Here is a 10465-nt window from a genome sequence, read left to right as displayed (position 1 = left end):
GCAACTTTTTCACGCAGAGGGTGGTAAGTGTATGGAATGAGCTGCCAGAGGATGTGGTGGAGGCTGGTACAATTGCAACATTTAAGAGGCATTTGATGGGTATATGAATAGGAAGGGTTTGGAGGGATATGGGGCAGGTGCTGGCAGGTGGGACTAGATTGGGTTGGGATATCTGGTCGGCATGGACAAGTTGGACCGAAGAGTCTGTTTCCATGCTGTACATCTCTATGACTCTAAGTGAAGGAATGTTTCGATTTTTCCCAAAAACATATTGATATAGGAGTGTAGACCCCCCATTTCCCCAAAAACACTACTTTCAGTGAGTTCTTCACCTGGACTGCCCTTGCCACAGCAGATGAGAATTTACAACTTGGATGTTTCTCTTGGATTTTATGAAGCTATTACCACATGATTTCTTTCACACACTCAATATCTAAGGGGGACTTTCTGCTACCCTGACTATTACCACAATGTTCGTAATTTCTCTCTCTCACAGACACACACTCCTAAATTCATTATTGGAAAATTCCCTGTTGGCAATTTGGAAGTTAGCCATTGCCTCCAGTGTTTTGTTTCAGATTTCTTGCATCCACAGTATTTTGCTTTTACTCAGGGATTTGTCTGCACTGCTTATGAAGCCAAGAGTTGTGTGAAACAAACACAGAATGCTAGAGAAACTCAGCATGTCTGGCAGCATCTGTGAAGACAGGAACTAATGCTTCCAATCCAGTATGACTTTTCTTCAGAACGGAAATGTGTTGGAAAACAGATTTTGGAAAATACTTTTGACAGAGGCCTTGTGTAGAGTCCCAACTCAAAAGACAAAGACTCTGTTAACAGTGGTGAAAGAGAAAAGTGGAACTAAAATGGATTAGAGTTAACGTGTCAGAGAGAGAGAATGGGAGCTTTCTACCAAGAGCAAAGTAACAAGGCACAGCTGTGTGTGTGCGTGTGCGTATTGGGTGGAGGGGATGAGAATGCTAGAAAAATGGAGAACAGACATAATACACTCAGTTTCTTAAGTTATGGAATTCAATATTGAGATTGAAGCTGTGAAGTGTTTAAGTTAAAAAATGTAAGGTGTTGTTCCTTGAGTTTGCATTGTGCTTCATTGGAACATTGCAGCAAGCCCAGGACAGAAATGTTAGCCTGAGAGCAAGGCGATTTATTGAAACGCCAAGCAACTGGAAGGTCAGAGTCTTACAGAGACAGCAGAGATGTCCTGCAATACAGTAACCCAATCTGCATTTGGTCTTGCCAATGTAAAGGTGATTACATTGAGAACCTGCAAATCCAGACTAGATTAAAAGAAGTAAAAGTAAAACTGTGCTTCACCTGGAAGATGTGTTTGGGGCTTTGGACAGTGAGGAGGGAGGAGGAAAAAGGGCAAGTTACATCTTTTGCAATTGCATGGAAAGGTGCTAGGTGAATGTATTAGGAGTAGACCCGAGTGTGAGGGAGGGAACTGCCTCTGCAGAATGCTGACTGTTGAGGGGAAGGGAGATGTGTTTGGTACTAGCATCCTGCTGGAGGTGGAAGGACAGCGGATGACCCTTTTAGCGTAGAGACTAGAAGGGTGGAAACTAAGGACAAGGGGAGGCATATCCTTGTTCTGGGAAGGAGGGGAAAAGGGTGAGGGCAGAAGTGCAGGAGATGGGTTGGATACAGCTTAAGACCCTGTCAACCACAGTGGGAGTGGGGTCCTCAGTTGAGGAAAAGGAGGTCCTGTTGGAGGCAGGCCATCGAAAGATAACATCATCAGAACAGATGCAACTGAAAAATTGGGAGAATGAAATGGAATTCTTGCAGGAAGCAGGGTGTGAGGATAGATTGTCAAGGTAACTGTAAGAGGTGATAGGTTTTCAGTGGTTAGCTTATCCTCAAAAAAATGAAAACAGCGAAGTCAAGGAAGGAAGAGTCAGAGATGGAGAAGGTGAAGGAGAGGAGGATAGAAATTGGAAGCAAAACAGATTAATTTTTCCTATTCCACATGAGAGCAGGGCACAGCATCATTGTCCATGTATTGGAGAAAGAGTTGTGGCTGCAGGACCAAGTAGGATTGGAATGAGGCATGTTCTGTATACTCCACAAAGAGACGGGCATAGCTGGGAACCATGTACCCTTGGCTACACCCTGGACTTGGAGAAAACAGGATGAGTTAAAAGGGAAGTTGTTCAAAGTGAGAATGAGCATGGCCAGACAAAGGAGAGTAGTAATGGATGGAGACTGTTCAGGCCTCTTTTCAAGGAAGTGGTGGGCAATGGGTGTGTAGAGGAATTTCACATCCATGGTGAAGAGGATTCAGTTTGGACCAGAAAACTTGAAATTGTGCAACCGACGCAAAGTGTGAAAATAATCACATATGTTAGTGGAAAGTAACTAAACAGCGGAGGTGGGGGGTGGGGAGGTGGAGTAGAGTTAAGATAGGAATAAATAAGTTCAGTGGGACTTGATTGGTCTGGACAGTTAAGTTTCTTAGGCAAGGACTATATTATATAACTAAATTAATTGAAAGCATTTTTTAAATTAACACAAAGATTACAGGACAGTGTGTCATGGCTGCAGCATACAGGAACTCATGAATACTACTGCAATCGCAACTGCAGGAAGTGTCTGTAGCTTGAGGAGCTTGAGCTCAAAGCTTTAGAGCTGGAGACTGAGCTGTCGGCATCAGATAACAACAAAGTTACCAAAACACTCTGTCCCAGAAGGCTGTCATCTGATTTGGTCAGTGCTAAGGACAGAAGGGTATGACTACAAGTCAAGCAGGGAAAGGGATTGAGAAGTCCTGATGAAGGGTCACTGTATCGGAAACATTAACTCTGCTTTCTTTCCAGATAAGCTGGGAGAGAAGTAGAATCCAGAGAGCTGTGGTGTTGTCTGGCTAGTGCCAATTACGGAATATCCGCTTTTTTGGGGGGCTGGGGTGGTGGTATGCAGCATAGGTACTAAATTAAAAGCAGAACTTCCAGGTTATTACCAGAGCCACATGCAAATGGGTAGTGGATAAATAATCTTACAGAGATGAATGTGTGGCTGACAAACTGTTGGGGAAAACGTACATCATACTCAGGAAGGACGGGAGGCTGGGAGAAAGGTGGTGGCAGTGGTGCTGTTAGTTAAACATAACATTAATAGTTAAAAATTTCACAACACCAAGTTATAGTCCAACAGGTTTATTTGGAAGTACTAGCTTTTGGAGTGCTGTTCCTTCGTCTGGTAGCTAGTCACCTGATGAAGGAGCAGTGCTCCAAAAGCTAGTGCTTCCAATTAAACCTGTTGGACTATAACCTGGAGTTGTGTGATTTTTAACTTTGTACTCCTCAGTCCAACACCGGCATCTGCTCATCATTAGTACCAAAGTCAGAGATGACCTTACTTTTAAAGTTTACGAAATAGGATCAGTTTGAAAGGAACTAAGAAACAACAGGGGGCAGACATCTGTGGTGGGTGTTGTTTATAGGTCAGCAAACACCAGTGATCACGTAATCCACAGTATAAATTAGAAAATTATATGTGTAACAAGGAGAACACCAAATCATGGGAGATTTCAATATGCATATAAATTGGGTAAGTCTAATTCACACTAATGAGTGGAGTATGAATTATTCGAGTGTAAGGGAGATGGTTTTCTGGAGCAGTATACTGAGGAACCAACTAGGAAACAGCCCATTTTAGAGCTAGCATTGTGCAATGAAAAAGGCTAAATTCATAATATTGTTGTAAAGGTGTCTTGAAGAAAGAGTAACCATAATATAAACAGTATTTTCTGTGAAGTGTGAAAGTGACATAGTTCCATTACAAATTAGGGCCTTAAATCAACAAAGAACACTGTAGGGTATCTAATCTAAACAAAAATTATAAAGCTATAAGGAGCAAATTGGACTTGGTGAATTGGGAAATTACATTAAAAGATATGACAGTAGACAAGCAACAGCAAAGGTTTAATGAACTAAAACAGAGATTACAACAAAAAACAATCCCTTATGCACAAAAACTCAGCAACCAAAAGTGTTCCGACTGCTGCTAGTAAAAGGAGTCAAGAATTGTATTAGACCAAAGGAAAAGGCCCACAACGTTGTTAAACGATATACCTGAGAACTAGGAGGATTTTGGCATCATGCAAAGGAAGACCACAAAAAAAACTTTAAAAAAGAGGAAACATAATATATGGAATATGAGGTTTATAAGTCAACATATACAAAGTCCCACGGGCGTGGGGGGGGGGGGGGGGGAGATCATTTTTGGAGACAAGAAGCAAGTGGTCGATATGGCAGTAGGAAACACTCGGTGATACTGACCATAATTCGATAAGTTCAAGGTAATTATGCATAGGAACAAAGATGGACCAGAAATAAAAGTTTAAATTGTGGCTTATTTTAATAAGCCAGAAACCACTGGGAAAAAAACCAGCAGGTCTAGCAACATCTGTGGAAAGAAAGCAGAATTAACGATTTGAGTCCAGTGACCTTTCTTCAGGATGGGACGGGTGAGGGTAAGGAGTAAATAATTGGTAGAGATGAAGCCTAGAGAGAAAACGACAGTTGGACAAAGGAATGGATAAAGGTAGCTCTGAGAAAATCAATAGCTGCTTATGGGGACCATTAGTAGGTGACAATGGGTTGTTGTGGTAGCAGCCCAGGTGATGACAAGGCCTGGTGTGCAGGGGTTGGAGTAAGGACATGGGAGAGGATGTGTTCAGGCCGTAAAATTATTGAACTTGATATCAAGTCCCAAAGGCTGCAGGGTTCCCATATGGAAAATGAGGTGCTTTCTTGCAGTTTGCACTGAGCATCACTTGAGCACCGCAGCAAGTCTGAGACGGAGATGTTGGCCAGGGAACACAGTGGGGTGTTGAAGTGGAAGCTCAGGGACATTTTTGTGGACAGAACGCAAGTATTCCGCAATGCAGTCGCCCAGTCAACATTTCATCGCAGTCGGTATATATCGCACACAGAACATAGAAATGTACAGCACAGAACATGCCCTTTGGCCCATGATGTTGTGCCGAGGATTATTCCTAACCTAAAATAAAATAACCTAACCTACACACCCCTCAACTCACTGCTATCCATGTGCATGTCCAGCAGTCACTTAAATGTCCCCAATGACTCTGCTTCCACCACCACCGCTGGCAATGTATTCCATGCACTCAACTCTCTGCATAAAGAACCTACCTCTGACGTCTCCTCTATACCTTCCTCCTAATATCTTAAAACTACAACCCCTCGTGCCAGTCAATCCTGCCCTGGGGAAAAGTCTCTGGCTATTGACTCTATCCATGCCCCTCAATACCATGTGTACCTCGATCAGGTCACCTCTCGTCCTCCTCCTCTCCAGAGAGAGGAGTCTGAGCTTAGTCAACCTCTCTGTGTAAGACAAGCCCTCCAGTCCAGGCAGCGTCTCTTTGCACCCTCTCCAAAGCCTCTGTATCTTATAATAGGGCGACCAGAACTGGACACAATATTCCAAGTGTGGTCGCACCAGGGTCTTGTAGAACTGCAGCAAATCCTCGTGGCTCTTAAACTTGATCCCCCTGTTAACGAAAGCCAAAATACCATACGCTTTCTTAACAACCCTATCCACTTGGGTGGCACTTGAGAGATCTATGCACTTGAATACGAAGATCCCTCTGTTCCTCCACACTGCCAAGAATCCTGTCTTTAATCCTATATTCAGCATTCAAGTTCAACCTTCCAAAATGCATCACTTCGCATTTATCCAGGTTGAACTCCATCTGCCATTTCTCAGCCCAGCTCTGCATCCTGTCTATGTCGTACTGCAGCCCGCAATAACCCTTGATACTATCAATCACACCTCCAACCTTTGTATCATCGGCAAATTTACTAACCCACCTCTCAACCTCCTCATCCAAGTCATTTATAAAAACTACAAAGAGCAGAGGTCCAAGAACAGAGCCCTGCAGGACACCACTCACCAATGACCTCCAGGCAGAATACTTTCCATCTACACCCACTCTCTGCCTTCTGTCAGCCAACCAATTCTGAATCCAGAGTCAAATCTCCCTGTATTCCATACCTCCTGACTTTGTGAATGAGCCTACTGTGGGGAACCTTACCAAATGCCTTGCTGAAGTCCATATACACCACATCCACTGCTTGACCTTTGTCAACCTGTCTCATCACTTCAAAGAACTCAATAAGATTTGTGAGACATGACCTGCCCCTCTCAAAGCCATGCTGACTGCCTTTAATCACACTATGCTTTTCCAAACAGTCATAAATCCTAATCCACAGAATTCTTTCAAAAACCTTGCTGACCACAGACATAAGACTGACTGGTCTGTAATTGCCAGGGATTTCCCTATTCCTCATCTTGAAAAGAGGAACAACATTCGCCTCCCTCCAATCCTCCTGTACGACTCCCGTGGAGAGTGAGGAAGCAAATATCTTCACCAGCAGCTTGGCAACCTCCTTTCTTGCTTCCCGGAGCAACCTAGGATAAATCTAGTCTGGCCCTGGGGATTTATCAATCTTAAAGTTTTCCAAAATTTCCAGCACAACTTCATCAATTGTGATCTGTTCAAGCCTGTTTCCCAGCTCCTCAAAGTTCTCATTCGCAACACTGTCCCTTTCCTTAATGAAAACCGAAGCAAAAAAACTAATTTAGGGCTTCCCCTATCTGCTCAGACTCAAAGCACAAGTTCCCTCCGCTATCCCTGATCGGCCCTACCTTCTCCCTGGTCATTCTCTTATTCCTCACGTATGAGTAAAATGCCTTTGGCTTCTCCCTAATCCTTCCTGCCGAGCCTTTTTCGTGCCCCCTCCTGGCTCTCCTAAGTCCCTTTGAGCTCCTTTCTAGTAAGCCTCTTCAACAATCCTCTATGTTGAAGATGCGGAGGGGGGGTATAATGATAGGTGGAGATGAAGCTGAAAGAGCCTCCTAACACCTTGTTTTCCAAGCTAGAAACACTTCTGAAGAAAGGTCTTGAACACAAAATGTTAACTCTGTTTCTCTCCACAAATGCTGCCAGACTTAAGTTTCTCCAGTAATTTCTGTTTCTGATTTCCAGCATCAACTTTGGCTTTTTTTTAAAAAAAAGACAGGATCTGGCCAAAGTGGACTGGGAACAGTGACTTGCAGGAAAACCCACACTACAGCAATGGGAGACACTCAAACGGATGATGAGCGTTCGGGGCCATCCCATAAAGATAAAAGTGGAACTAGTAGTGGGCGGCTCAGTGGTTAGCACTGCTGCCTCAGCACCAGGGAGCTGGGTTCGATTCCAGCCTTGGGTGACTGTCTGTGTGAAGTTAGCACATTCTCCCCGTGTCTGCGGGGTTTCCTCCGGTTCTCTCCCACAATCCAAAGATGTGCAGGTTAGGGTGGACTGGCCGTGCTAAATTGCCCAAAGTGCCCAGGGATGTGCAGGTTAGGGTGGATTGGACAGCTAAATTGTCCCATAGTGCCCAGGGATGTGCAGGTTAGGGTGGATTGGCCATGTTAAATTGTCCCATAGTGTCCAGGGATGTGCAGGTTAGGGTGGATTGGCCATGCTAAGTTGTCCAGTGTCCATGGATGTGTCAGTTAGGTGCATTGTTCAAGTGTAAATGTAGAATAATAGGGTAGGGGATTGGGTCTGGCTGGGTTACTCTTCGGAGGGTTGGTTTGGACTTATTGGGCCAAATGGCCTGTTTCCACACCGTAGGGATTCTATGATCCTGAGATGTGAAGGGAAATGCAGGATTGGATAAGGGGAAAAAACAGGAAGCTAATAGATACCAAAGGCTCAAAACTGTGGATAACCTCGAGGAATTTAGAAAGTGTTGGGAATTGCTTCTGAAAGAAATTAGGAGTACGAAGGGAGGATATGAAAAAAACACCGATGGGTAACATTAAGAAAAATCTAAAAGCATTTTTAAAGCATATCAGGGCAGTCAATGGCCCCGTAATATTGCGAGACTATTAATCCAGAGACCCAAGTGATGTTCTTGGGTTAAAAGAAACAAAGAATTGCAGATGCGAGAAATCAGAAACAAAAATAGTTGGCTGGAAAAATTCAGAACTGAAGGAGGACCGTAAATGTTAACTCTGTTTTCTCTCTACAGATGCTGCTGGACCTGCTGAGATTTTTCAGCAACCTCTAATTTTGTTTCTAATATTCTGGGTATCCAGGTTTGAACCTGGCCATGCCAGATCGTGAAATGTGAATTCAATAAAAGTCTGGAATTAAGAGTCGAATGAAACTACTGTCGACTGTTAGAAAAACTCATCTGGTTCACTAATATCCTTTTGGGAAAGAAACATAGATTAGATTAGATTAGATTAGAGTACTTACAGTATGGAAACAGGCCCTTCGGCCCAACAAGTCCATACTGACCCTCCGAAGAGCAACCCACCCAGACCACTCCCCCACACCTACCCCTTCACCTAACACTACGGGCAATTTAGCACAGCCAATTCACCCTGACCTGCACATTTTTGGACTGTGGGAGGAAACTGGAGCACCCGGAGGAAACCCACACAGACACGGGGAGAATGTGCAAACTCCACACTGACAGTTGCCTGAGGCAGGAAGTAAACCTGGGACTTTGGTGCTGTGAGGCAGCAGTGCTAACCACTGTGCCACCGTGCCAGCCCATATTGTTGACAGTTAATTGCCCTCTGAAAGGGATAAGCATTCTTAGTTGTACCAAACACCAGAAAGCAAAAGAAGGAATGAAAACAGATGGAACACCTGGCATCAACCAAGGCACCAGAAACAGCAATGGAAAAAAACAGCCCTGTCAACTAGACAAAGTCTTCCTGACTAACATGTGGGGACTAGTACCAAGATTGGCAGAGCTGTCTCATAAGACCAGTCAAATAACAGCCTCATGTAATCATAGCTTAAAGGCAACGTCCCAGACACAACTATCACCTTCCCTGGATATATGCTGTCCCACAAACAAGTCAGACACAAACATGGCAGTAGAGTGGTATACAGTCAAGAGAGAGTTGCCCTGAACATTGACTTCAAACACCATGAAATGTCATAGCATCAAATCAAGCATGGGCAATTATAACCCTGACTGATTACTGGATAGCATCCTCTATTGGCTGATGAATCATTACAGTTAAACGTCATATGGCGAAAGTACTGAAGGTGGCAAGGGTGCAGAATCTAATCGGGGTGGGGGCATTTTAACATCCATTACTAAGTGATTTGGCAGCAGTACTACAGATTGAGCTGGTCATGTCCTAAAGGATGTAGCTGCTAGACTGGGGGTCTGCTGCAGGTGGTGAGGGAACCAACAAGAGGGAAAAACATACTTGACCTCACCCTCACTAAGTTGTCTGTCACAGGTAGGACAGAAGGTGATGGAGGTGGTGGGGTATGGGAAGGGGAAAATGAGGTGGGCTTATGGCAGAAAAGGGGAATTGTGGGTTTATGGAGGGAGGGGAATTACAGGGGATAGTGGGTGTAAAGAGAGTTTACAGGGGTCGGGAAAGAGAAGAGAGGGTGTACAGGGAGGGGGGATGTTGGGCTTATGGGGATAAAAGGTTTTTTAAGAGGAGGGGCGTTTTCAGGGAAGGGGTTTTTCAGTGGATTTTTTTTTTAAAAAAGGTGATTGGTTGTTTTAAATAAACCTTCTGGATTGAAGGCGAAGTTGGTTTGGAAAGGGGTTTGAATTTTTCGAGAGGGAAAGGTTTCAAACGGGGCAGATTTTGTTTGAAATGACGATTTTAAGTGGGGACCTGGGAAGCAGAATTGATCCACAGCTTCCGAGCATGAAGTGAGGAACGGAAACGCCTGCCCTCTGCTTCCGAAGTTTCTCCGTTCCGCAGCAGGGGACTTCATACCGTCGGCTGGGCAACCCAACAGGAAGCTCCGAGGCCGATGTCAAGGACAGGGAAAGCCGAACTTCTAGCCGCCTCCCGCCATCAGGGTCCGGTCCAGGGCCCCATAAACATCGATAACCTCACCCTCTCTGACGCAATCCATTCGCATCTCTTACCTTTTTATAGTTCTTCCCCAGCCACAGGCGCACATTATCAAACTGCGACACCGTATCTGAGGCCTCGAAATATTTCACATTCGGGCCTCCGTCCTTCTTCCGCACCGCCATCTTCAATAGCAATTCACTGAGACAAGATATGGGCAAAGAAGCAGCAAACATCGCCACCGTCTGGTCAGGAGTGAGACTGCAGGAGGAAACAGCATTTGGAGGTGCTAGTGTTGGACTGGGGTGGACAAAGTTAAAAATCACACAACGCCTGGTGATAGTCCAACAGGTTTATTTGGAAACACTAGCTTTCGGAGCACTGCTCCTTCATCAGGTGGTTGTGGAGAATAAGATTGTAAGACACAGAATTTATAACAAAAGTTTACAGTGTGATGCAACTGAAATTATATATTGAAGAAGACCTAGATTTTGTTAAGTCACTCATGTTTTAGAATGACCATGTTGGTTTCAGTTCTTTCATATGTAAACCCCAGAACTTTTTTTTTCAAGTTATATAC

General features: G+C 44.3%; 1 protein-coding gene across 5 annotated transcripts in view; it reads right to left on the bottom strand.

Moving 5' to 3' along the window:
• The window catches only part of LOC122543379 (SWI/SNF complex subunit SMARCC2-like), a 159216-nt gene extending 149001 nt beyond the window's left edge, over positions 1-10215 (bottom strand). For all 5 annotated transcript variants that reach the window (XM_043682051.1, XM_043682054.1, XM_043682055.1 and 2 more), the window contains exon 1: positions 9960-10215. In XM_043682051.1, coding sequence (XP_043537986.1) covers positions 9960-10121 — 162 coding nt within the window. In that variant the 5' untranslated portion in view covers positions 10122-10215. The remainder of the gene's footprint in view (positions 1-9959) is intronic.
• Positions 10216-10465: the final 250 nt, after the last annotated feature.

This window comes from Chiloscyllium plagiosum, chromosome 43 (genome assembly GCF_004010195.1).
Source record: "Chiloscyllium plagiosum isolate BGI_BamShark_2017 chromosome 43, ASM401019v2, whole genome shotgun sequence".
NCBI lineage: Eukaryota > Metazoa > Chordata > Chondrichthyes > Orectolobiformes > Hemiscylliidae > Chiloscyllium > Chiloscyllium plagiosum.
The sequence above is the reverse complement of the archived record's forward strand: the minus strand, read 5'-3'. Positions and strand labels throughout refer to the sequence as shown.